The 25,397-nt window shown below is 50.4% G+C and overlaps 11 protein-coding genes across 11 annotated transcripts; 7 read left to right on the plus strand and 4 right to left on the minus strand.

The window, feature by feature from the left end:
• Positions 1–487: 487 nt before the first annotated feature.
• BO79DRAFT_208097 (oligopeptidase family protein) lies at positions 488–3,298 on the plus strand. The gene is made up of 3 exons (XM_025682310.1): positions 488–601; positions 663–699; positions 795–3,298. The coding sequence occupies exons 2-3, from the start codon at positions 668–670 to the stop codon at positions 2,959–2,961; spliced, it is 2,199 nt and encodes a 732-aa protein (XP_025542089.1). The 5' UTR covers positions 488–601; positions 663–667; the 3' UTR covers positions 2,962–3,298.
• A 92-nt stretch (positions 3,299–3,390) lies between these two features.
• On the plus strand, positions 3,391–4,398 carry BO79DRAFT_244114 (uncharacterized protein; the record flags this gene model as incomplete). The annotated part of the gene is made up of 1 exon (XM_025685345.1): positions 3,391–4,398. One exon carries the CDS (start codon positions 3,391–3,393, stop codon positions 4,396–4,398), a length of 1,008 nt encoding a protein of 335 aa, XP_025542090.1.
• Positions 4,399–4,523: 125 nt separating this feature from the next.
• On the minus strand, positions 4,524–9,312 carry BO79DRAFT_226389 (putative serine/threonine protein kinase ENV7; the record flags this gene model as incomplete). The annotated part of the gene is made up of 9 exons (XM_025683790.1): positions 4,524–4,707; positions 4,759–5,088; positions 5,372–5,829; positions 5,864–6,035; positions 6,130–6,236; positions 6,366–6,541; positions 7,921–8,451; positions 8,503–9,084; positions 9,198–9,312. The coding sequence occupies 9 exons, from the start codon at positions 9,310–9,312 to the stop codon at positions 4,524–4,526; spliced, it is 2,655 nt and encodes an 884-aa protein (XP_025542091.1).
• A 37-nt stretch (positions 9,313–9,349) lies between these two features.
• Positions 9,350–9,793, minus strand: BO79DRAFT_226390 (uncharacterized protein; the record flags this gene model as incomplete). The annotated part of the gene is made up of 1 exon (XM_025683791.1): positions 9,350–9,793. The coding sequence occupies one exon, from the start codon at positions 9,791–9,793 to the stop codon at positions 9,350–9,352; it is 444 nt and encodes a 147-aa protein (XP_025542092.1).
• Positions 9,794–10,182: 389 nt separating this feature from the next.
• Positions 10,183–13,028, plus strand: BO79DRAFT_208099 (CAP-Gly domain containing linker protein BIK1). Its single transcript, XM_025682311.1, has one exon. The coding sequence runs from the start codon at positions 10,550–10,552 to the stop codon at positions 12,575–12,577; it is 2,028 nt and encodes a 675-aa protein (XP_025542093.1). The 5' UTR covers positions 10,183–10,549; the 3' UTR covers positions 12,578–13,028.
• Positions 13,029–13,194: 166 nt separating this feature from the next.
• BO79DRAFT_191256 (3-hydroxyanthranilate 3,4-dioxygenase) lies at positions 13,195–14,067 on the minus strand. The gene is made up of 2 exons (XM_025680811.1): positions 13,964–14,067; positions 13,195–13,810 (listed from the first exon to the last, which is right to left on the minus strand). The coding sequence occupies exons 1-2, from the start codon at positions 13,993–13,995 to the stop codon at positions 13,273–13,275; spliced, it is 570 nt and encodes a 189-aa protein (XP_025542094.1). The 5' UTR covers positions 13,996–14,067; the 3' UTR covers positions 13,195–13,272.
• A 222-nt stretch (positions 14,068–14,289) lies between these two features.
• On the plus strand, positions 14,290–15,657 carry BO79DRAFT_80202 (RNA 3'-terminal phosphate cyclase-like protein). Its single transcript, XM_025689767.1, has one exon. The coding sequence runs from the start codon at positions 14,331–14,333 to the stop codon at positions 15,546–15,548; it is 1,218 nt and encodes a 405-aa protein (XP_025542095.1). The 5' UTR covers positions 14,290–14,330; the 3' UTR covers positions 15,549–15,657.
• Positions 15,658–17,069: 1,412 nt separating this feature from the next.
• On the plus strand, positions 17,070–17,634 carry BO79DRAFT_80215 (uncharacterized protein). The gene is made up of 5 exons (XM_025689768.1): positions 17,070–17,185; positions 17,235–17,291; positions 17,337–17,443; positions 17,508–17,555; positions 17,610–17,634. The coding sequence occupies exons 2-4, from the start codon at positions 17,248–17,250 to the stop codon at positions 17,537–17,539; spliced, it is 183 nt and encodes a 60-aa protein (XP_025542096.1). The 5' UTR covers positions 17,070–17,185; positions 17,235–17,247; the 3' UTR covers positions 17,540–17,555; positions 17,610–17,634.
• A 2,296-nt stretch (positions 17,635–19,930) lies between these two features.
• Positions 19,931–21,067, minus strand: BO79DRAFT_191260 (NmrA-like family protein; the record flags this gene model as incomplete). Its single annotated transcript, XM_025680812.1, has 4 exons — positions 19,931–20,339; positions 20,421–20,495; positions 20,559–20,792; positions 20,856–21,067. The coding sequence occupies 4 exons, from the start codon at positions 21,065–21,067 to the stop codon at positions 19,931–19,933; spliced, it is 930 nt and encodes a 309-aa protein (XP_025542097.1).
• A 1,068-nt stretch (positions 21,068–22,135) lies between these two features.
• Positions 22,136–23,202, plus strand: BO79DRAFT_215617 (uncharacterized protein; the record flags this gene model as incomplete). Its single annotated transcript, XM_025683274.1, has 6 exons — positions 22,136–22,143; positions 22,390–22,487; positions 22,594–22,806; positions 22,875–22,897; positions 23,099–23,144; positions 23,186–23,202. 6 exons carry the CDS (start codon positions 22,136–22,138, stop codon positions 23,200–23,202), a joined length of 405 nt encoding a protein of 134 aa, XP_025542098.1.
• An 840-nt stretch (positions 23,203–24,042) lies between these two features.
• Positions 24,043–25,098, plus strand: BO79DRAFT_215618 (uncharacterized protein; the record flags this gene model as incomplete). Its single annotated transcript, XM_025683275.1, has 4 exons — positions 24,043–24,201; positions 24,397–24,483; positions 24,729–24,890; positions 24,940–25,098. 4 exons carry the CDS (start codon positions 24,043–24,045, stop codon positions 25,096–25,098), a joined length of 567 nt encoding a protein of 188 aa, XP_025542099.1.
• Positions 25,099–25,397: the final 299 nt, after the last annotated feature.

Consider the following 25,397-nt stretch of genomic DNA (forward strand, 5'->3'; position numbering starts at 1 on the left):
TGGCTGACAGTGCTAGGTCATTAATATTTTCCCACCTAGGATATAAGACTTTCTCTGGATAACATTAGATTTTGTTTCAAAGTTTATGCCGGTTTATAGGAAATCTGGCCACTGTTTGGCATGATTCTCACAACCGAGCGGGCGAACCGGTGATCATTATGGAGTGCCTGAGGTCCCCACCGGGATGAACCACAGTAGCAAGTAGGCACTTGATTCCCCGCATTTCTCGGAATCCCGTATCAACTCGAATCAATGTAAATCGCGGTTATATCTGCTAGAATTGGGATCTGCCGAACTTTGCCATCTAGGTTGCAGTAACTCCGTGGAAGCAGGGACTAGCCGGAGGTCCGTTGGGAAAGCCGGGGAAAGACGATGGCAGAAGGTGGCAGATGATGGGTCAGCCGATAAGGGAACTCCCCTCACCGACCACCTCATTCCTTCTGCTGCTTCCCCTCACGGTCCCCATTCCTCATTCATCTGCCTGCAGCTCTCCCCCATCTTTCTTACACCTACTCGTCTGACATCCATCAGCCACGAGGAGGAACTGCGCTTGTCCATTCCTCACTGGCTATTCGTATCAATTTTTTGTTGTTCAGGAACAGTAATGCACCCCCTATCTTATCACTGCTTGTCGATCAGCTACTGACCCTTCTTCGGTGCAGGTGACATGACCATCCGATCCATGAAGTTCACTCCAGAGTAAGCCATCACCAATACCAGCAACAGAGCTCACTTCGTCGTCCAATCCCGATCTATCAGTTCTCATATTCAAAGCAACAAAGCTGACCTGTCAGGGTTCTGCTCGGAGCCCCTAGGCGCTCCGGACCAGTTCCGAATGCCTCAGGCACCCTTGCCGTCTACACTCAGACAACCTACTCGTTCGAATCTCACTCCAAAACGAACGAGATCCGTGTTCTGGATATCGCCACTGGCCGGTCGGCTCTGATCACCAACGACGCCGGCGCCAGCTGCCCGCAGTGGCTGGGTGACAGCAACCAGCTGGTTTGGCTCAAGGCCAAGGCCAACGGCAACACCAGCTTTATTGTGGGAGATGCACGTGAGGCAGACAAGACGTACACGGCGGGAACGGTCCCTGGCCCAGTTTCCGATCTCAAGGTCACGGTCGTCGAGCCGGGCAAGATCGGCTTTGCTGTGACTGGTAAGGCGAACCCTGATGGGACGCTTTATAATCCGCATGACGCAAAGAAGCCAATCAGCACCGGGAAGCTCTTTACGTCGCTCTACGTGAGACATTGGGACTCGTACATCGAGCCGCAGAAGAATGCCATCTGGTATGGCTTGCTGCAGCGCGCCCCTCTGTCGCCAGCTACCAGGCAAGCGGGCAAGTACTCCGTGTCAGGACTGACGAACTTGATTTCGGTGAGCGGTCTTGCGGGTGTCGAGGCCCCTATCCCGCCATTCGGGGGCACCGGAGACTTTGACATCAGCCCCTCAGCAATTGTCTTCGTTGCGAAAGATCCGGACCTTAACCCTGCCACGCACACCTCCTGCTCCTGCTACTACTGCCCTATGTTTTCATGGACCGGTGTGAACGCATTGGAGGCCAAGGTCTGCGCGGTAAAGGGACTCGAGGGGGCCATGTCTTCACCGATCCTCACTTCGGATGGCAGCTCGATTGTCCTTCTCGCCATGCGCGAAGATGGTTACGAGTCGGATAAGAGACGTATCTTATATGTGCCGAACCCCTGGAACGGCGAAATGATCGAGGTGTTTGCCTCCGCAGACGGAGAGGGGTTGTGGGATTCCAGCCCGTCTGGCCTGACGTTCTCGAATGACGACCAGTCTCTGTTTATTCAGGTCGAGGAGTATGGCCGTGGCGTGTTGTACCAGCTTCCTATGGCTGATATTCGCCATGCAACTCCGGACAAGCTGAAGAAGATCACTAACGCGGGCTACGTCACGGACGTCTATCCCGCATCTAAGAAGTCGACAAAGCTGCTCATTTCTAGCACTAGCTTGGTGGATAATAGCGTCTGGTCCATTGTCGATCCCGAGTCTCCCAGCGACGTGCGCGTTATCTCCTCCATCGGTCGCAACGGTGCTGTGTTCGGACTCTCGCCCTCGCAGGTGGATGAGATCTGGTACCGAGGAGCGAACGACACTCCCGTCCACGCCTGGGTTGTGAAGCCCTCTAACTTCAAGCCGGGCAAGAAGTACCCGTTAGCCTACTTGATCCACGGCGGGCCTCAGGGTGCCTGGTGCGATCAGTGGAGCACGCGCTGGAATCCGGCGGTGTTTGCTGAGCAGGGCTACGTGGTAGTTACGCCCAATCCCCGAGGCAGCACCAGTTACGGACAAAAGTTTACGGATGAGATCCGTGGCAACTACGGCAGCCTGCCATATATAGATCTCGAGAAGGGGTTCGATTATATTGAGAATAACTTGGAGTACGTCGACACATCCCGTGCTGTGGCGCTCGGTGCGTCATTTGGTGGCTACATGGTCAACTGGATCCAGGGACACCCACTGGGCCGACGATTCAAGGCTCTGGTGACCCACGATGGAATTTTCAGCATGACGTCGATGCTTTCCACCGAGGAGCTCTACTTCCCTGTGCGGGATCTCAAGGGGCCCTTGTGGAAGGTCCCTGAGAATTGGGAGCGTTGGGACCCGTCTCGGCACACCGCAAACTGGCAGACGCCGCATCTGGTGATCCACAACGAGCTGGACTACCGTTTGACGATCGCAGAGGGCCTTGCTGCCTTCAACGTGTTGCAGATGCGGGGAGTCGAAAGTGCGTTTTTGACTTTCCCGGACGAGAACCACTGGGTGCTCAACCCGGAGAACTCGCTCATGTGGCACCACACCGTGCTCAACTGGATCAACAAGTATGTGGGACTGCCGCCGGCGTCACGGGAATTTGCAGAGTTTAGCACGACGAAGCAGACATCGATGGAGCGGCGACTCCAGCAAGTGACGTTGGATGGGGCCGCTAGCTGAACACTGGTTCTGTATAGATTAGTGTTTAGTAGGATGTTCATCGGAGTCAAATACGAGGTCATATGCTCATCTAGCGATGCTTTGTCGGCATTGTCCAATGCCTTTATAATGCTATAACAGGTGTAGCTCTTGTTTCGAACTACACCATACGTAGCTACCACGCGGATACAGACAATGGAGCAAGACAAGGCGGGAGATACCATCTCTTTATGCAACAATGCGCCCACAAAGACCGGGTGAGGCTATTGTGCAGAGACAAGGGACCGGCAACGCCCGTTTCAAGTTTTTATAGTTACTTTCAGAGTACATTGTAGATGCAATCAACAAAGCAGTCAAGGTATATAATTACATCTTGTTCCTCGAAGTACCAATAACTATCTCGAGGAATCAGACAGGCAATATACTACCAACTCGGAGAGTCTGTTGACAATGAGCAAGCGTCGCATCTCAGAAACCATATCACCATCTCCTGATCCATCACCAGCAGTATCCCCAGCAGCAGCATCGGCACCAGCACCAGCACCTAAACGACGACGAATGCGACGACAACACCACAGACACTATTTATCCGTCGACCCTCCATCTCCGGAGGACTACTACCACGCATCACCAACTACAACCCCGGTATCACCTACTATCCCACCTGCACCATCATCCCCTCCACCACCACAACCATCACCATCACCATCCTCACCACCATCCCTACCCCCAAGATCAACCCCCCGATATCGACACATCCTCCCAAAACCAGCACCCACCTCCACTTCCACCGCAAAACCCCCTACACACTCACCTCACCCACACCCACACCCCCAACCCCCCAAAGATCATCAAAATCGAAGAAAGAGTAAACTCCACCCCCACCTCCCCCCCATCCTCCACCACCTCCGCACACCCCTCCACCCACTCGTCTCCAGCACGACGGGACACGAACACCCCGACTTCCCTCTCTCCTTACTGCAATACAACCTCCTCACGTCGGATCAACTCGACAGACTCGCTGTGCATTTCCATCAGGTGCATCCGCCGGTGCGTGGCTCGTTCTGGTATCCGGTTAGGATTGTGCCGTGGCTTAGATGGGATGATTCTGATGGTGGTAAAGGGGGGTATGTGGGTGATGCAGAGGTGGGGTTGGAGGTCAAGAGGAGGAGGTTTGGGAGGTTTATTGGGCTTAGGGGGTGTGAGGGGGATTATCCCAGGGGGAGGAGGGGGAGGGGGAGGGGGAGGGGGAAAAGGGAGATGAGGGAGATCATGAGGGAGGAGGTTGAGGAGGGGGAGATTAGGGAGGAAGAAGCTGTGGTGGATCATGAGGAGGAAGAGGAAGAGGAAACGGCGGAGGAGATGTTGGAGAGGATGGAGAGGGAGTGGTTTGAGGCGATGGTGAGGGCGAGGTATGAGGGGGAGTATGCGATGAGGTGGAAGATGGGGAGGGGGTGAATTTATTATCATTTATTATCCAGGTTGATTGGTTTTGTTGTCGGGACATGGTTTGGTTGGATTATATATTCGTCATGAGTGTATATACTATATAGTATGGCGTTATGATGAACTTCATTGTTGAGCTAATGCCCCATCCCTCTCGCCCAATTCTCCTCCACAATTCGCCAATACTTCTCGCGACTGTGCATTCGGAATGATTTCCCCCATTTGATCATCACCAGGAACACTGCTGCGCATGTCATGCCTACGAACGCAGCGGATATAAAGCAGTTTTGATATCCGAGGTGGTTTACCCACGGTGTGATTCTGTTCCAGTTAGCTTGTGAAGACACCAACGTGGAAGGATAGGGGGAATACCCATAGCCCATGGCAAACGACATGGTGTTCCGAACCAAAATCACGCTCGCCATTGCGTCCCCGCTCAGCTCCCGGTAGCTGTCGACCAGGTAGTTCACGCTCAGCGTGATGCCGCACGTGTTCGCCAACGCCAGCAGACACATCGCGACGATGAGTCCGAACCAGTGCACTTCGTGAGCGGCACCTACGCCCCAGAGCAAGAGAGATCCTGGCACGAGGAGAAGACAGATGGCAAATGGCCACAGGCGCTGCTCGGCTTCCATGACCCCGTTGTTGCGTCGCGCCAGTCGGACGGTGAGCCAGTCGCTAAAGCGGCCGGTGAAGAGGGAGCTGTTGATGTTAGTTGGTTTATTATATACTTGAGAATATCCCGGAAGACTCACGCTAGTATTGTACCCACAATGCAGGATAGATAGCTGAGTCCGACCATGGCAGAGCTATGCAGGTTAGCATAATTCATGATTTAGAATGAAGCAACCGACCTGAAGTTATAGGGTGCGCCGCCCAAAATGATAGAAGCCGTTCCGTTCAGCACATTGAACCAGATAAGGTATGAGCCATAGGAGAACCTGCCATGGTTAGCTATATAAAGTCACTGTTGCGGCAAACATACCCCGCGTAGAATACCACCGGCCAACTCAGATAGTACAATGTGTGGTAGAACCGGCGGAACATATTGTTCCTCGGCAGTCTGGGCCCTATAAGCGAGAGTTTCTGAAGATACGTCTTCTTCGGATATATCACCCCGCATTCTGTGTCACTCTGCTGTGCCACATCAGCAGAGCGTTTCTCCTTCTCACCCTGCTCGGACGTGCGCGAAGAAGCTTCTGTCGAAGTAACCTCGGCGACTGATGGCTTCTCGCGCACGTAGTTCGTCTCCTCCATGAAGAAGAATAAAAATACAATGCTGAAGGCGCAGAAAATGCTGGGCCAGTAGAAAACCCATTCCCAGCCTTGGTACTGGGCGATGAAGCCGCAGATGACTGGGGCAAAGTAATTGCTGCCTGCCAGGAAGAATGCATATAGCGCCATGTATGTTCCCCGCTCATGGGTGAAGTACTGAACTGTCAGCTTCGTCTGATGGTATGGAACCCGATGGACTCACGACATCGGTCACGGTTATTTCCGGAAGGGCCTCAATAGGAGCCGTGAAGAAACCCGAAAGGATACTGCGCGCAATCCATTGACCGTTGGTGTGGATGTAGGGACTGCCAGAGTCAGTACTTACACATACGCCAATCGCCGGATGTGAGAACGTACCCCCACATTGAAGTTCCCTGTAGAATACATTAGTTCTGGTAGTGGTGAGTTTCCAGGGTACATACCAAAATGCCAACCAAAGAAAGTATATATGTCAAACGCTTGCCATACTGCAGCGCCAGTGGCTGCCAAAACAAAAGCCCCCATCCGGCGAACAGAAACATATACCCGGTTCCCTCATTGAGAGTATCAACCGACACACCGGTTGCATCGGAAAGCTGCGTGAGCACTGAGTAGACGACCGAACATGCAATACCAGCAAACAATGTGTACCTGCAGGTCCCATGTTAGTCCCCGCATCCACTAGATCAACCTAACAGACTCATCCTGCAGACATACACGCTCACACAGATGGTAGACAAGGTCTTCCTCCATGGGGCCCAGTTCAAGGGATCATCGGGGTCATTGGACGGTTCCGGAATGAGAACGATGTCACTATCGCCGCGATCCGCATGACGGGTGGCAAGGACATGTTCCAAATCCACCAGCGTCACGGTGCCCGGAATAGCAGTCCGATCAAGGCCTGGTGTCATTTTGTAGATACTGGATTAACCGCGCAACTCGTTCATAAAGAGAGGAGAGGAGGATAGAGAGTGGGGAGAGGAGGAGGAATGAAAGGAATGTAACGTCAATGACAGCAGCAGGCGAGGTGGTCGAAGGCTGTTTATCAGAAATACTCCGAAAACGACCAGAGCAAATCAAGTCAAAGCGTCGGCAAATAGCAAATATGTCATCCCCGCTGCAAGACCAAATCCCTAGCAATGCTAGTAGATAGATAAAGAGTAAGTCCATATAGATATCCGTCAAAGGTCCACCAGCCTAGCTGGTTCTGTTATCATCATCCAGCAGATAAGCAGGCGGAAGACATTCCGATGTGCAGCAAGGAGACAGACAGACAACCGCTCAATTGTTGGCTCTGAATGACGCTCTGTCCAGTCCAGCTGATAACTAAAGAAGCCTGGGATCCACCTCTGCTATCTCCTCCAGCAGATCAATCCATTGATGGCAGCTGGATAAGTTGGATAACCACCCGTCCGGCATGGAACTTCCCCGCGCAGGGCCCATTTAACTCCATCCAGATGTCATCCATCGCTAACCGGTTTAGTTGCTAAAGCGAGGGGCGGGGCTGTCGGCAAATCGTATCTCGCAGGCTGATCGGGAATAGCCTAGGCTGCTTTATTGGAAGTCCAGGAAAGGACTGTTGATAGCAGATGTTACTGGTGCATCGCTCCGATCGTTCTCTTCGATGGGGACAGATGTGATGCTCACGGACTTACTCCGCTTCAAACATGCCCCCCTCCAGCACGGATCACACTGGACAGAGCCATGGTAGATAGTCCTTGTACTCCGTCGGGTGGACTCAGTTAGCTATCTTATCAGCTTTGTTGAATAATGATCTGATTCGTACTTTCTCAATGGGGATCACTAGGCTGACGGGGGGTGCTCCTACCTTTGGACCGGATTTCGGGATATTTGGTGTGCCGGAATCACTCTACGAATGGGCCAGAACAAGCCCAGATCATCGTCAACCCATGGGATGCCCCCAGATCTTATCAAAGATACCAGGGATCCTCCAAACTGATCATCTCTACGCCGGGTTGGGCCCCGATAAACAAGGAGGATTGGAATCAAACTGCCGCCTGCAGCTAATATTATTCTGGTATCAAGTTCACGAATCTGGAAACCACAGCAGAGAATCTTAGATGACAACCCCAAATAACCACAGACAGGAACACGTAGGAATAGAAAATGAGGCGATATGTGCAGATCTGGCTGGTATAATACAATCTGGCCAGGGCCAGACAATTCCGCACGTAGTTCAGCCGACAGGAACAGGCCCACCAGCTGACTCACGACAGGACTCAAAACAGGTAGACACTGCAGCCCACTAGCTAGAGCCACTGGCAATGTCATCCTCCTCGGGAAGATCCTTGATAACGTCTTTCAGAATCTGAATCAGCTCATCAATGTCAGGCCGGTCTGCAGGCTCCACCTGCAGGCACTTGCGGACCACGTCCTTTACGGGCGCGCTGATCTGCATCGTGTTATCTTTGCGGCTATCATCGCCACCGGCCTTGCCCTTGCCCTTGGTCGCACTCGATTTCTCGTCGGGGAATCTCCAATCACCACCCAATACACACATGCTCAAGCTGCCACCTGTCTCTTCGCTGCGGGCTTCGAAGGGGCTCTTGCCCACCAGACAGGCGTAGAGCGTGCATCCTAACGACCAAATATCCACCTTTGTGTCGATGATGGAACCCGTCTTGACGTCGAACAGTTCGGGTGCCCGATACGGCATCGTGCTGTGTTCCGCAGCAGTGTCTTGGACGGCCAAGGCGAGCGACCGGGAGGTGATAGCAATGGGGCTGGGTGCTAACGATCCGAGATCCATGAGAATGGGTGTACGGCCATCATCGGCGATCATGATGTTTCCTGCAAGCAAAAATTAGCGCATTGTAGCTACAATAGGAGCAGCAGCCGTACCGGGCTTGATATCCCGGTGGGCATACGGGCGAAGATCGCCGTCTTGCACGCCCTCCTGACTTATTGTGACCTCGTCATCCATCAATGGCTCATTCTCTTCTTCTTCATCCACATTTTGGCTGGTGCGTCGCTTCGGTTTCGGCATCCGCATAGCAGTGTCCGCATCTGCCTCTGCACCCTCTCTCCTCACAGCTTTAGCCTTGCGTGTAGGACCCGTACCGCTTTTCACACGGTAAAGATGCATCGCTCGAAGCGCATTGGCAACGCCGAGCATCAGCACCATCAAGCGCTTCTCCGGGAAGCGGGAATGGTTGACGAGGTTCGCATTGATGGCATCTTGTAGGTTACCCCGTTGGTAGTATGGTAGGAGAATGTAGACCGTCTTCGATCCTGCGTCGCCGCCATCGGCGCGGAATTTCGAGCCGGATTCGGTGGACACACAGTGGTCGATGGAATGAATGATGTTGTTCTGGGTAGTGAACAGATTGTAGGCCTCCACTTCCTTCAGCGCCTGGGAAACGGACTCCTGACCGAAGGGACACCGGATCTTCTTTAGCGCAAACAGTTCCGAGGTCGATTTGTCTTGGACGAGGTAGACATAAGAGAAACCACCCTAGAATGATGCGTTGATTGTCAGCATCGCGCGTTCCGGGTGTTGTGCAGTAAACCATTAGCCAGAGGCAATCATACCTCACCGAGGAGTCGGAGCAATTTAAAGCTACGATTGTTGATCTTTAATTGCGGCGTGCTGGGGAAACAGCACATGCAATCTGTGAAGTTGTAGAGAAGATCGAAGAAGTATTGCGCCATGGTGGATGGAGGAGCACGCCGGTGTAAAGAAAGCTATTCACAATGCAGCTACAGGAAGCTGATTATTGAGCCGCGATACCTGTAGGGACGGGGTCCCCGTGGCGACTAGGAGGTGACTACGCGGCACTATCGTTCTGACGGCTGGGATCCACCCCGACGATGGCGCAGGCGCACAGGCAGCAGAAGAAGCCGGCGGAGCAAGGGGAGAGGGGAAGAGCAAATAATCCGAGGCCCTTGAGCAGATGGAATGTACAAAGTAAGGTCCAGCGGAGAAAGGGAATGAGGATGAATTGGGGAGGTTGAAAGAAGAGAGAAGAGAGAAGAGGGTGAATGAATACTTTGGAAGCCGCGTGTTCAGACCGGAGTCGATATCCGTGGACTGAATTGAGGCGGAGTTAGTGAGTGAGTGGATGCAATGAGAGCCAGTCGATGATGTGGTGAGATGGAGAACCTGAGGCATGAAAAGGCATCCACTAGTCATGCGTTAGTCAGCCCGCCAAGGAGCTGGTGGTAAACTGTACTTTTCTGTGGGTAATACATACCAGTATATACTGATACATAGTACTCAGAATGGACAGTTTCGCATGATTAATGCAGGTATGAGCATGTATTCCGTAAATACATAACACCCACTCGGGCCGGTGGGGCAGGCCACCCGCCGAAAGAAGCAACCCATGGTTCGTGTGTTTATTGTGGCCGAGGCCGCTGCGATGCGAAGATGGAAGAATAATTGGTCTTTGACGGCCAACTGTGACCAACTAGACGGTGTGAAAGGGTCCCCTGTCCCTGCTAGCATGACGACACAGTATTGGCCGTTCAACCTTAGCAACTGTTTTGCTTCTGTATTTCACTCCCTGAGGCAGTGACTGACTGAACAATTCAGTCTCTAGTCCATCTCTTACTATCCACCGGACGGATTGGCTCTTTCTCTTTTCCGTCCTTCGCTGCCCAACTGAGGCAAACGCTGGACGGCATAAGGAAACAAACCCTCCGAGCCTCTCCTCCTCGCAGCTGAACCCCAGCATCCAGCAAACACCATGACGACTGGCCTATGATCAGTCACCTCTCCAACCTCCCTACTACTTCTGCAGCCACCCCTTTCTAAACGCATTCCTTAAATCCCGCCGTCGCAAGTTCTCTGAAAGCTCTCCCCCTCCTTCGTGCGGTATAAGTCGACTTCATTTCCACCACCCCCTCTATTTAGCGCACCACCAGTCGTCTCCCATCCCCCTTCGCCATGGCGCCCCTCGACGACGTCCAGGTGGGTGACCTGGTCAATGTCCCCGGGGGTATGTTCGGGACGGTCAAATATCTGGGAAGTGTTGCGGGCAAGCCGGGAAAGTTTGCAGGCATCGAGCTGGCGCCGGAGCATGCCAGACGAGGAAAAAACAATGGAGACGTCGAGGGCAGGCGATACTTCTCTACGTCTGTCCCCGGCTCAGGGATCTTTGTGCCTATGAACAACAACAAATACGTCACCAAGCGCTCGTCTGGTCCGACCTCGACAGTGAGCACCGGCCCTCCAACCCCCTCCCGACCGGTCAATTTCAGCAAGTCCGTTGGCCCTGGTCCCGCAATGCGCCCACCACGCGTCCGACGCCCTTCTCTCCCCCGCCCTGAATCTCCTAGAGGACCTCCGCCGTCCAAGCTCACCTTGACCGGGCTACGCACGCCCTCTTCAGCCTCCCGCGCGGCTCCCTCCAGCACCTACCCCCGCAGTCCTATCAAAGCCCCGTCGCGCGCCTCTGACCGCCCTCCCTCGCGAGTCAGCCGGGTGAGCACAGAGGATGATGGCCCGGCATCTAGAGTATCTGAAGTTCAGCAATCAGCGATGGCAGCAGAGGTGCAAGAGCTGAAGGATCACATCAAGAGTCTAGAGAACCAACTTCTCGACCGAGATAAGCAGCTAGATGAGCAAGCTCATACCCTGTCCGACTTTCAGAGAACTCTGGAGGAACTGGAGGGGTCAGATTCGCTGTCCATCCGGGCCCAGTTGCGTGAAAGGAACGAGAGGATTGCTCAGCTGACGGCCGAGTTTGACTTGCACCGCGCCGACTTCCGAAGCACCTTGGATACTTTAGAGATCGCTGCTTCCGAGACGGAGCGAGTTTATGAGCAGCGGCTGGACGAATTAATGCAACAAAATAGAGAGCTCCAGGACCGCGGGGAGGATGTCGAGGCTGTTGCGCGACAGCTCAAGCAATTGGAAGAATTGGTGTCGGAGCTCGAAGAGGGTCTGGAGGACGCCCGCCGCGGTGAGGCCGAAGCCAGGGCAGAAGTTGAGTTCTTGCGCGGGGAAGTCGAGCGGACAAAGCTCGAACTACAGAAGGAGCGGGATTCCAAAGACTCCCATCCAGCTAGTGATGGGCCGCAGTACTCGAAGGAACTGGAGCAGAAGGATGATGAAATCCGTGGTCTAAAAGCAATCATCCACTCCTTGAGCCGTGGCGACCCAGATTTGCATGCCCTGCAACAGAATGGATTTGGAACGAGCCCGCCGAACCATGATCCCGACCATGTGGCTCACTTGGAACAACGTGTCGAAGAATTTGAACGCATCGCCGAAAGAAAGACATACCGCATTGAAGAACTAGAACGCGAGCTCCAGCAGTTGCAGCTGAATGGTGAAACACACGCTCCCGGCTCCGCGGTCTCTTCGTCGCCCAACCACCAAAAGTCCCCCAGTGTCAATGGGAAGCTTACGAACGGCCATGGAATCAACCATGCGCATCGGCTTTCGGATCGCACAGTCGTTCCCCACGACTGGCAAGATTTACCTCCGCACGAGGGACAATATCAGGCCTACTCTACCCGCCACCGCGGTATTTCGGATGCTTCTCATCATCGTCTGGAGACCATGCACGAGTCAGACGGCCGCTCGGAGGACGGTGGCTCCTTGTGGTGCGAGATCTGTGAGACAGGAGGGCACGATATTCTGACCTGCACCAACATGTTCGGCGCAGAAAGTAAGAAGGTCCCTGATGCTGCTGAGGCACCCCATGACGACAGCTCTGTGGATGAAAAGCCAACTCCAGAGGAATCCACGGGTGAACCATCCACATCCTCACATGAAGAGGACGCGACTCCTCAGAAAACGGGTCGTGATGTTGTGATGGAGGGACTAAGAGAAGCGAACTTGTCGGCTTCTTCCTCAACCTTGGGCCCTGTTGGCGGCAAGGAAAGTGGCGTCGTTGACGAGTCTAAGTGGTGTGCTCTTTGCGAGAGAGATGGCCACGAGAGCATTGACTGTCCATTTGATGATTGATGGAAGCGGAATGCCGATGCACGAGATTGATGGCAGCTTAATTACCAGATGGTCATGATGCTACGTGCACCGATGATTGAGATGTGTGTCCTATATGTCGGATTAGTGGACCTGTCATTTCTGGTATTCTTCTGTTCAAGGCGCACTATGTCTAAACACATTTTCAGGATATCCTTCTACTTGTTCATTCACAAACAACATAATCATGTTGGCATTTTCTGGTCTTTCTTTTCTACCTTGGCTGTATGAAACCGCATAGCGCGCTTTGCAAGGGTTACTGATTGTTCAAAGCGGCTGCATTACATTCCTGTGCCACTACTCTACTAGCCTTTTTCTTATTTCTGTCACATTCTTTAGACTGTTTTACTTGCCTGTTTTGGTCACAGCGGCTTCTTGGCTATGTGGCTATTTCTCCATCTTTTATATTCCCCTATCCAGAACTGTGCCTGATACCTCTTTAATTATACATTCCAATCACAAGCCACTTTCCACGTATACAACTGCCTTGGCAAACACCTAGCATCATACTACTGATAATTAGAAAGCAGACAATAGATTCTTTTACACAACTACTATTACATCCAACCAACCAACCATATATAGCTTCAACAGGGTATCTCTTCACCACAACACCACCCAGTCAACTCTTAACTAAACACTACCCAACAAACAACCCCTCCTAAGAAGTCCTACAACTAAGGCTGCACCACCTCCCCCTCCTCATACTTCGACCTCGCGACAACCCCACAAGCCTTACACGTCCTCTTCTCCTCATCGCCCGCAAACTCCTCCACAACCTGCTTAACCTGCGTCCCCAAATCCGTACAAACAAACTTCTTCTCCCACACCACCTCCCCGCAATCCTTATTACGACAATACCACCTCATGGCATCCACCGCCCCTTCCTTCCGCGGCTGCTCCATCACCACGCCCACCGTATCCTTGAACCGTACGGGACAGTGAGGCGTATTCGCCGGCAGCAGGAACAGCGATCCCTCGTGGATCGGGATGTCTTGGAAGGTGGGCGGGGTGGCGGATTCGTCGACGGTGCGGAGGAGCATGGAGCCTTTATATTGGTAGAAGAATTCGGGCGTCGTGTTGATGTGGTAGTCTGTTCGGGCGTTGGGACCGCCGACTATCATTACTGTGTAGCCTTGTGTGGCGGGTGAGGAGGGGTGGTAGACGCAGTAGTTGTTTACGGGGGGTTGGAGGAGGTGGGAGTTGGTTTCGAGCCTGTTATAGTTTAGTTAGTGAGTTGTTTTCATGTGTTGTTTTGGGAGTAGGTGGTTTGTGTTGCGTGTGTTTGTTTGTAGAGGAGAGTAATGCGGGGGAGGGGTAGTAGGATGTGGTAGTTTGTAGTGGCGATGTGGAGGTGGATTACTGTACCATTTGGGGATGTTCAGTGCTGGTGGAAGCATGATGACGATGTGATTTGTCTCTGTGTGTAGTATTGTGGATTGATAGAGTGAAGATAAATATGGACAATTACCAAAGTATCGAAGAAAGCAACTGATTATAAATGCAGATCAAATCGACCCAACCAACCCATCGCATCTATCCGGTGAAGGGTCCCTATCCGTCCCGGAGATAACCGCGGATTAACGCCGCGCTCGGCGCCGGAACAACTCCGCCCCGGCAGATTTTCTCGATTCGCTTTTTGCGGTCCAGGCGAGCATCTGGCGCCGACGAAGATTTTGATCTACAGATTGTTGATTGACCACGGAGATTTCGCAGAGTCTCCAGTACAGCTACAATGGCGTCAACGTCTCAACCCCCTCTTCGGTTCACTTCCCACAAGAACTTCGTGTACCGTCTCGTCTTCGCTACGTTGACCGGCCGCACGATTCAAATCTCCCAGATCCGTCCTTCGTCGCCTACGAATCCCGGTCTCGCTCCTCATGAAATTTCCTTCCTCCGTCTCCTGGAGTCCATTACCAATGGCTCCCAGATGGAGATCTCATACACCGGTACTATCCTTGTTTATAAGCCCGGTCTCATTACAGGCAGTTCGCCAGGCGTGGCCACGAGCAGCGGAGGTGTCGTCAGGCACGAGCTCCCTGCAGGGTGCAATCGTGGTGTGAGCTACTATCTGCTGCCGCTCTGCCTTTTGGCACCTTTCTCCAAGGCGCCCATCAAGGTCCTTTTTACTGGTCCAGGTGTGATCACCTCGTCCACCCCGAATGGTGACATGTCCGTGGACAGTGTGCGTACTGCCATTCTCCCTCTCTACAACCAATTTGGAATTTTCAACAACATCGAGCTGCGCATCCTACGGCGATCGAACCCTGGACCCAATGGCAGAGGCGGTGGTGGAGAAGTTCAGCTAGTATTTGGCCACCAGCTCCGGCTGCCGAAGACCCTGCACCTCATGAACGCCGGTCGCATCAAGAAGGTCCGCGGTGTGGCCTACTCCGTCGGTGTTTCCGCATCCAATAACGCAAGAATGATCGAAACCGCCCGTGGTGTTCTAAACCCACTCGTCCCTGACACCTATATCTTCTCTGATGTGTCGTCGGCGCCGCTCGTGCCTGCCCCCGAGAAGAGCAACCCCTCCGCGAAAAAGAAGATTGGTCTTGGTTTCGGACTCTCGTTGGTCGCTGAGTCGTCTACTGGCTGCCTGTTCTCCGCCGATGTGGCGTCGCCTCCCGCAGGCGGCGAGGCGCCTGAAGACATTGGGAAGCGATGTGCTTACCAGCTACTCGAGGCCGTTTCGAAGGGAGGTTGCGTTGCCCCTGCAGCTGTTCCGACCATGCTGGGTCTGATGACGATGGGATCGGAGGATGTTGGACGAATCCAAGTTGGTCGGGACGTGATCGCCGAGGAGAGCACCATCCAGCTGGCCAGGGACCTGACCAAGTTCGGTGCTCCAGGTTGGGGTCTGAGAGACGCGAGTGGTGAGAATGAGAATGGGGATGTGATCATCAGTGTGGTTGGCCGCGGCATTGGCAACGTTGGCCGTAAGGTTGCTTGATTGTTGAAGACCCAACATCAGCCTCACATCAACTCCGCGGTCGGCTGTTTCAGGTATTACCGACCTTTTCTGGTCGGTGGTCTGTCCAGTGGAGCTTCAAGGGCCCTGTCACAGCGTGGTTTCAGAGTATGGCCAGTTTGCATCTGATTGCCCAATGTGAGCGCCGGGTACTGCCCCTGGCGACAGCGGTGTATCACGCAGGCGCAAGGGAAGGGCAATGGTTTCATCTCCACTGAGGGGAAAAGCGCAGACCACGTCATTTCTAATAAAAGCTGCATTTCGTCTTCGACCTCCGACTTTTACCTTCTTTATCGCCAAGTTGCATCGCTCATCACTTGGGTCATGTGCCACGTGGCTGAGATTGGCGCCCAGCCGACAGCTGTTCGCCGCACACCGCAGCCCGGATCTTGGCCTGTTGGATTCCCATCTCCTGGCCGGGCAATCTGATGCTTCGGACTGGCGAGTGGGTGTTCTCGTGAGGCACTTTGTTGTTCATATTTCCGTGATACCCTTTATTTGTTTGGTATGTGGGCTTCCACCTCACCGCTGGGAGCCACTCGAAGATGGAATGGGATTGGCAGTTCGAAGTAGGGTTTGCTGGCTGCGGCCTAACCGACGTGCTTCATGCAGCAAGTTTAAGTTTCTGAGACGAGAATGGATCGTCGTTCCTGTACATAGAAATAGCATGAATATAAGATGCTCGGCTCCGTCCTGATTTCTTCCCCGACTTTGTACTCTCTTGACATGATACAAATCCAGCTATCCACACCGTCGCCTTCCCGCCCACCTCATTAGGAACATAGCTCGCCTACGAATCGGAGAATTTGCCATTACGTTGCCAGAACCGTCGATGCCCGTACACCCGTGACTACGCCGTCGACATGGATTGCGATACCCGATGCTTCGACTTGACGCTCGTCTTTCCGATTCTTCTAAAGCTGACACCAGATCGTTCGTTCGTTTAACGATGCTGTTCGACAGGCAGCCGGCTTTGCGAGAGACCGATACCAGATGGATTGTTCAACCTTGACCGCACTTGCTCGTCCTTGGAGTGTCATCCCGACTTGGATGCAGTTTGCCCGCCTCTCCATGCAGCTCGAACCTTCCCGAAGAGGAAGTCGCAGTTCTGCATCTGCTCCTTCCCTGCCGGTGTCTGTATGCCCGTCTTCGGCCTAGTCTTTCTGGCGATAATGACGGCCTTCCCCTCCCCCTTCTTTCTCTTCTTTCATTCTCTTCTCTCTCCTATCCTTCTCTCTTCCTTCCCTTTATTTTCTTACTCTCTTCTTCCACTTTCAACCTTCCTTGCCCTTGCTAATCTGCTTAACTGCCATCTCTTCACAGGTATTCCTCGCCGTCGTTCCTTCCCTGTTTCTGCTTCGAGCGATTTCATGAACATGCTGCTTGGGTAAGTGCTCGTTCAGGTCTGGTTGGGCTGACCGCCGTCTAGGCTCTTTTGGTGGGCATACCGAGGGATTTGACCTTGTCTAGCATGGGTTTCATCAGAGCTTCTCTGGTGGTGCTTGTGTGACGGCAAGGCTGTTGGCTACTAACTGAGCAATAAAGCAGGGATAGTTGCCTAACACCTCCTTTCTGAGCATAAGCCGCCCCGTGGGCAGGCCCAGTAAGTGACAGAGCTTGTGAGTCACAGTCAGATGCTTTGCTGCTTCTTATACTGACAGTCACCAGGCTGGCTAAAAACATGCAACCCACCACGCAGGCTAGCTCCAAAAGGGAAATGCTCTGGTTAGTCCTCTTGCTCATCATATCATGCCTCTCTAACGTAATCAGTGCCTTCCACCCATCCTTTCTCTCCTTCCCATTCCTGGCCGCCATCGGCCCTTCCTCCTCTTTTATCTGTCCTCCTGTTTCGATGCCTGGCGCTGCGGTCATGCCCAGTAAGTGACAGAACTTGTATGTCATACCTCGTCAGCAGGCTGAGGTCAGATCTGACCATTTTAGGCTGGATAAAGATCGTCCGCACGTCAGGCTAGCCTCTACCGTGGATATGTCAGTACCCTTTTGTCATATTGAGGGAGGGATATATGCTGACCGTTATTATAGCCCAGCACTAAACTGCCTGCCATTTATACCTGTCAACATCTCTCTTATATGGCTAAAATAAGGCAGTCATCGAGCGCTGGGATATCCCGGTTGATTTCCACTGGGGCACCTAGCATACACAGGAGGGGATATAACCAAGAGCGAGTACCTGCACAGTGGCAGGCCCAGTAAGTGACAGAGCTTGTAAGTAGTCCTGCCGCTTATTTGAAACTAGTACTGATGGCTCTGCAGGCTGGCCAAAATACAAAGAGTGCCACCCCGCAGGGAAGCGAGGAGAGTTAGCCGATAGGTTAGTGAACCAGAACAGATATCCCTATATACTGGTACTAACCATCTAATAGGGAGACTGATGGTGGTTGGGGATTATATATTCAGATTGACTACTCTGTATCGTCCTGGTCAAGGTTTTTACCCTACGGGGAGTTTTCCTTGGCTGTAACCCGAATGGGAGGATAGAAATCAATACATAAATTCTAACATGTTCCAATATTTCACATTAGCGTATCATCCATGTTCTTATGGTGCTCTGTAGACCACTCGTAGCCTCAGCCTTGTCCAGCTAAGCTGCAGCAATGACTTTTACTCCATTTACAACACTCTTACCTTTGTTTCTGCGAGTGTGAGGGAATTGACAATATTCAAGGCGACTTCCTACTTCAGACAGTGAAGCACTGCATGAATAGCATAGCATTTTGTATAGCAGGCCCGATAAGTGCAAAGACCGTGAATATAACTTTAACTCAAAAGGATGGGTTGAATTAACTATAGGATTGAATTGACACATCAAAATTGAATAGTCCATCCTCGAATCCAAATATAAAATTATGACAACTCCACCAACAAACTAAGCAACTTACCATCTTCAATCATCACTGATACCACATTAGAGAGGCCACCATATCCGCAGAAGTCTCTACGCGCGCATACATTGACTTTGAACAGAAAAGATCAAGAAGTCGTGGAATAAAGATATATAATATCGATATCAAAAGCATTATGACACTGAGTCTCCAGGAACAAGCCAAAACATAAACATATTGAACCGAACACAGGAGGACTGAACCCTAGTCAGAGTAGCAGCGAGCGAAGCTGAGTGCCATGCTCTCGATCCTGCGTGACCAAGTATCGAGAAAATCCCACGAAGTATGCAGAAGCCCTACAACGTATCATACCTCCTAACAGATCTTTCCATACAATCACCACTGATATCATCATGGTACTACGAGATGGCAAATTCACTGCTGTGTGCTCCGTCATGGATAACATTACCAAATAGAGCATTTTTATTGCAGGCTGAGATACTTGGATCACAGCTTAGTGGGCCCTAAGCCCTCCTAGGCTATCTGGTGATAGGTGGTAGGGGAATACTAAGAGTATTATCAGTAATTATGATCCTAAATGGTTAAAGATCTCTGATGCAGTATTTGCAATAAGCTCAGAACCAAATTACGTTATTCCACAGCTTACCACTGCCAGACTGATAGTCGAAGCAACATAATAAACCAATTGGTCGAGATCTGTCCTGTTGGACTGGTATTCCCTACTGCCCTACGCTAATCCATACTCATTATCAGCAAGAATACCTCAACAGTTGCCTCACTAAATAAGTTAATGTATGGCATGCGCCTCCCCACAAAATCTAACCTGGTACTAATCAACAGTATTAGTGAAAAAAATACCAAGACACGCGACAGCATACGACACCTTGCAAGTCACTGCAGTATTTATGAAGAAAGAGTACGATGCTAAACATAAAGCCATTTTATTCAAGAAAGAGAACCTAGTCATACTTATATTTCATAATGGCTCTACCACAAGGATCATCCTATCACGCAAACTGGACCTTTCAAGCTCGTTTCACGACAAGAGATAGCACTTATCGTACGATCACTTAAAGAACCTCATGTGATTGAGGCTTACCTCTGCCAGTGTACGTGGAATGAGGACCCTTTTTTTTTGTACTACATCCGATAGGATATACAATTGTAGTAATACAGGGACAACTCTGTGATTCATGGGCGTACGCGATAATGCATGAGGCGTCGATACCAGGAGCAACTCGAGAGGACACAGATGGAAGCGAGATTTCACCGCACGTGGCTACTTTCGATCTAGGATGTTTGCTACTGAAGAGGCGGAAGAATAAGATGCAGGAAATAAGGACAGATGACTGACTGTTTGGCATATTTTTATAATAAGGGACGCTTTTTGTCAACGAGCCAGGGACGGAAGACTGAAATTCTGTTATGGTGGATCACGAGGTAGATTAGGGATCAATATGATGTACTAACAAGGTATTATTTCAGCATTGGCAACATATCTCAGAGAATCTTTCTAAGATACTCCAATACATGATCAGGTAGAGTTCTATAGCTATCCAACTTTCCTCCTATGACAAGGTCTTCTAAACTTGCTTTCCTGTAACCCTCAACTTCCCATAAATCATCGGGAAGCATCTTCATCATTTCTCCCGTTCCCCACATTTTGCGGCAATAGGCCGGGACAGCGAGATTACTCTCCTTGCTGAGAGAATCCTCAATCCTTTGATTGATTTCCTCTAAGCTTCGTGTCGCAATAGAGGGTTCCCTGCTGTTTTTCTCTTTCATGATCGCAGCAATTTCCATGCCTGTTGGTGCAAGCTCTGACAAGGTGATAGTCCGGTTCTGGATAGTATGTATAGGTCTGGTGGTGAATATGTCCACGTACGCAGCTGCTACGTAGTCCTTGGTGCTATAAGGAATTTAGTTTAAATCAGACCGAAGGGATTATGATTCAAATGAAGGGAGTCTCTGGGTGTAAATGTTAACGCACCACATAGTGACTTGTTCGGTAGCAGAGTTGCCAGTGTAGACCAATACGTTATTCTGCAAATCAACACCCACTGCCCTATAATTTTCGTGGCAAGTCAGTTACTGCATAAACATCCCGGGTGATTGGTTGACAACTGACGTTGTACTCAAGGTAAATTCAGCGAAATTTCCTACATGGATGACGGTAGTTGGAATCCCAGCATCCTTAGAAGCCTTTTCAACTTTCGCTTTTGCCTTCATACAGGGCATGCGCATTCCCTGCTCACAATAGCGCAGACAGAAATCCGAAGGAGAGAAAAGCTGGACATTAGTCCTAGGAATGGCTTTCACAAAGCCATATTGTCTGTCGGTTCCTTCGTCTCCAACAAGAGAACTTGAGACAGATCCATTAGCACAGATCCGAAAAGGTCATAAATGCGCAGTAGCTCTGACTAACATCACAATGTCTATATCTTGCAAGGCATCAACTAAAGCGTCTTCATCAAGAACGTCGACTTCAATCTTTCTCACATGTTCTGGGAGATTGGAAGTATCCGAGCTAGGGCGATGCAAAACTGTGATTGGAGCTCCCGAGGCAATTAGAGCAGAGACAACTCGAGATCCAACGAATCCACGGTGGCCATAGACAGCGATACGGTTGAAGGCCATGATTTAAAAGATAAGAGGCGTCTGGGAAAAAAATGTACAATTGGTGTCGATGGCTGTTGGGATAGGGCCGGTTTGAACACTTGTATCAAGTAATAAACAATTTCCAGCTGGAAAAGTAGGATCTTATATAACTTCCAACATATAGATCTGCGGGTTTCATAATGAGCGTGAGTCACCTTGCGATTTATAAGAAATAGTAGGCTGTCCCACGTCGTATAGATCAACAGGTTCGCAATCTGGCCTAAAGAGGAAGATAGATTACCCCTAAGGGGAATACTACATTGACCATATGGCCTTTTAAGGTTAATGTAGCTTATCCGCATCATGAAAGTTTCCTATTTGGGCCATTTCGCGAGGTTGTGGGGATCCGTCCGAGTCTCCTCGAATCAGCTGAGGCGATGTGCCCACTCTGCCAATGTGGATCTCTTCTAATCCAACGCATGTGAGGCGAGATGACCACGTTGTTTACACTCTAACTCTATATAATTGATGCCTAGTATATCTCATTAGATAAAAAGTGGGTAGCGTCCTTTTGTGAAGCAAGCCATTACTCACTGAGCGGGGCAATACAGTGAAATTGTAGTCATCACGATCATCGCCAGAAAGATCTGCAATACTTCCCGCTCCACTCAAGTTGACAATTCTGGATAGACCGAATGCCATATGCAAAAGCTTCCAGCTTGGGAGAGGCAGACCAGCAGTATCCGATGTACACAGAACTATCTCATATATAGAAAGATAAGATCAAAAGAGAAAGAGCGCGTTGACCACGTAGGAAAAGAGGAAAAAAGAAGGTGTTGACGTTATCACCATTTGTATGCAATGTTAATTTTGTCATTAGCGCGACAGTATGACTGGTTTTTGAATGTTAAGAGATTATCCTGCACTTGAGTATTGGAACGAAGAATTCTGGCATGAATATGTTAGTAAGTGTTCGCTCGTCTCCTTGGTATTCTTGAGAGGTGCTTAGTGCCATGTATTCGTTTGACATCCGGTAGATAAACTATATAATGGCTCTTCTTCCTTTATTTACCAGGATCTACGAAACATACTACTACTTCAGTAAAGATGAAAGTGTAAGTAGGAGAAAGAAGTCTATAACTAAATTATAGCTTCGTATTCATAATAATTCTTTTTTATACAAATAAGTCAACTCAATTTATGAGCTGAATAATACATGCAAGTTTATTCCAAGATTCCTTCCATCTCATTAGTCGCCATTATAACCCATAGCTTTCAATAGAACGATATCGTTCCTATTAAACACCAGCAGCACATGTTTATAAGAAGCCTCGACATCATGCTAGATAAGACAACGACAGCCCGCGAAACACTCGAGCGGAGCTCCTCGGCGAGAGTCATGGTGCCGAACGAATATGCGGGATATTCGATGAACCGGAAAACAGTTCCAAGTGCAAGGGTATAAAGCAACGGTAGTGCGATGCTGATAGTAGCCTTATATAGAGTTGAGAAGTATGGTCGGTTGATTATCGTGTGGGGTAGACCATACTAGAGCTCCTAAACAGATGTAGAGAAGCATATTATCTGTAGCGACTCCCCCGACATCCTTCATAAGAGGGCAAAAGCACGGACAAGCATGTCCGGAGACTCTTCCTCATCTGGGCCCAGTTTCTGGAAAGACACTATTGACGGGCATTTTCTGTCGGTCCATTCAGCCAAGTACAAAGTCTTGTGCGAAAGTATCCCCGGCGATTATACATGCCACTTAAAAGGGCTGGGTAAGTCGCACCTCGACGTAAGTCTAATAAGCAGACGAACTACTTCATTTATTGTCCATGTCCTTTAGGGGGCAAAGAAATAGACAAGTCTGTAAGCTTTCACTTGTCTTCACTCGAATTTCTGGAAAGACATGTTTGGAGGAAGCTATCCATGCATCCAACTCCATGAACTCCTGCGTCATTTATATAGCGACAGCGTGTGCCGGTTGAGTAGATCGCACCAGGATATAAGGGGCCAGTCATCGTTATATAGTAGTAATTCGCTTAGGCAAGGCCTTATATCCTTGATTAGAGGCGTATGCTCTCGACTTTGGACTCCCAAGCTGGAGGAAGCGATCGTAAGTCACCATTCATATTGCTTGGTGAAGTAAATAAGTAGACCGCGGCCCTGGATAAGTGGAGTCTTGCGGGCAGTTCGAAATAAGGGTAAATCTCATAAAAGGCAACATCAACAATAGAAGGACCGTCCCAAAAGGGGTATACCATGTATATTCCCAGCGATCGCCGTCGTTTATCGTCTTGGCTGCCCTGAATCAAGGAAAGCTAAGTCGCAGATCGAATTGAGAAAATGACCTCGTATGAGGCTATCTGCGCAGGTCTTCATGTAGAGAATGCGCCATGCGTCTATCCTCAACCGCTCACTCTCACTACTCCGTCGAGTAGGCACCGCGAACTCCCAGTCTAGTATATGAGGCTCATGTAATTTATCCATCCAAAGATAAATGTGATAAAGTAGTGCCGAATGTTTAACTTATCCGTGTAAAGATGACCATGATCCAAGGCTCTTTAGGTCTTTTAGGTAGACCGTTCCAAAGGAGAACCAGTCGAGCTTATTAAAGTGGGATAATAATCCATGCCGGATGGTACGTCCATGCAATAAGTAACACGGCGCCTCAGCTGGGAAATCCGCCATCTTAATCATGATGGTTACTTTATTTCTGGATCCTGCGTTTTGTTTTAAACCAGGTTATCTGCCTTTTGCTTTAATCTTTGGCGTGATAAAAAGGGGATAGGAATTGTCTTAATTCTTTCTCCTTGTCCGCATTAAGCACGGAAGATGGCTAGAACGTCTGCCATTTCTGTTGCGACGCCAGAAAGGATCCGAGAATATGGCAAAGAGCATCCCGACGAACAGGCTCAGGAAACAAAGACCGTCGCCGCCATAGCTCGAAGCCATATATGCTTTCAAAGACCAACTGAAACGTACCGAATAAAAGATAGAAGGTACTAAACAGGATGGCGGAGAAGATGCAGATGTTTAGGAACATCGGTTCTAGCGTCAAAGGTTGCACGGACACGCCATGTGCTAGGTACCCCTTTGTCCTCGATATTAGAATGGAGGAAAAAGAGTATCGACAGCTTTCAAGCATGCTTAGAGCTTCATGCTCCATCCACGTACGTCCCAGAGACTAGGAAGATAAGTCGTAAATATAAGCCCCGTTGTCGATATGTTCAAAAGAAGACCACCATAAGTAGTGGGAAGCGAGTCTCGAGATGACTATCTCGGCCTTTAGGGATCATATAGAGATAAGACCGTTTGTCCGGTCGATAAAGTATCTTTAATATGGTACCATAGTACTTTTAATATAGTACTATGGTACTATTATGGATCATGCCTTTAGGTGTGCAAGCATGCTTGGCAGTAATCGGATGAATCCACATTACTGCCGGAATACGGTACTATTGTACCCTTTAAAGATCATGCCCTTGTTGCTTCGCGGTAATGGGATAATTCATCATTACTGCGTATAATAATGCTGCGTTGTTAAAAGGCCATTAGTAAAGCCCATTAACAATTTGCCACCATATAGCGGATAAGTTCGCGGCTTCTCTTCGCGGATATCAAGTAGAGATAATATGGTGGCATGGCCATCCTTTCGATCAAGATATGGTACCTTAGTACCTGTAAACATAAAACCCAGACCTTCGAAGGACTGGTGGAAGACAAGGACCGGGTAGAGCGTCGCGAATTCGTCGCCGGTAACTCCCAGGTTCAGACCAATGATGACGGAGTGGAAGATAACACCGAACTCGAGAATGAGGAAGGCGGCAATCTGTTGTTTGAAGGACCTTTCGATCAATGTGTCAGTGACCTCGCTCATGTGCATCTTCCTCCTTGACTTTGGTGCCGAGCGCCATGTCGAAGTCAAGTATGGCGTCTGCAGAGAGGACCCCGAGCCAATCATGACCAGTGCGGTGGATAACTTGACAGTGGACAAGGCATCGCCCGGAAACTCTAGGAAGAGCGAGGCTGATGTGGAGGAGTTGTCCACCTACGCCAATTCGCAGTGATCGGATGAAACCACACTGCTGTATCCAACAGCTAATGCTGCGTCGATAGAAAGGCGTTGAGAAAGCCCAGTGTACCAACTCGCCATTCGTAGCGCGTGACTTCGCGGTTTTTCCTTCGCAAGCGATTAAGCGGAGATTATAACGCGTCTGTCCAGGTCATAGATAATAGATAATATCTAAAGGGCCGCTTTATAACTTTTCCTCGCGTGTATAGATGATTCACTAAAGGACGGAGCCGGATGAGTTTTGTCTGCGCGCTGGCTGGTTGGAGGTTCTATGTCGCAAGCCTGATTCCAGGA

Source organism: Aspergillus costaricaensis (assembly GCF_003184835.1).
Source record: "Aspergillus costaricaensis CBS 115574 unplaced genomic scaffold BO79scaffold_8, whole genome shotgun sequence".
NCBI lineage: Eukaryota > Fungi > Ascomycota > Eurotiomycetes > Eurotiales > Aspergillaceae > Aspergillus > Aspergillus costaricensis.

Bases quoted from the DNA above. Each gene is read 5' to 3' on its own strand.
- BO79DRAFT_208099 (XM_025682311.1), top strand. From the start codon at position 10,550: ATGGCGCCCCTCGACGACGTCCAGGTGGGTGACCTGGTCAATGTCCCC.
- BO79DRAFT_80215 (XM_025689768.1), top strand. From the start codon at position 17,248: ATGCAACCCACCACGCAGGCTAGCTCCAAAAGGGAAATGCTCTG. The intron at 17,292-17,336 runs GTTAGTCCTCTT...TAACGTAATCAG, and splicing joins TCCAAAAGGGAAATGCTCTG to TGCCTTCCACCCATCCTTTC. The intron at 17,444-17,507 runs GTAAGTGACAGA...TGACCATTTTAG, and splicing joins TGGCGCTGCGGTCATGCCCA to GCTGGATAAAGATCGTCCGC.
- BO79DRAFT_80202 (XM_025689767.1), top strand. From the start codon at position 14,331: ATGGCGTCAACGTCTCAACCCCCTCTTCGGTTCACTTCCCACAAGAAC.
- BO79DRAFT_191256 (XM_025680811.1), bottom strand. From the start codon at position 13,995: ATGCTTCCACCAGCACTGAACATCCCCAAATG. The intron at 13,811-13,963 runs GTACAGTAATCC...AAACTATAACAG, and splicing joins GCACTGAACATCCCCAAATG to GCTCGAAACCAACTCCCACC.
- BO79DRAFT_208097 (XM_025682310.1), top strand. From the start codon at position 668: ATGACCATCCGATCCATGAAGTTCACTCCAGA. The intron at 700-794 runs GTAAGCCATCAC...CTGACCTGTCAG, and splicing joins TCCATGAAGTTCACTCCAGA to GGTTCTGCTCGGAGCCCCTA.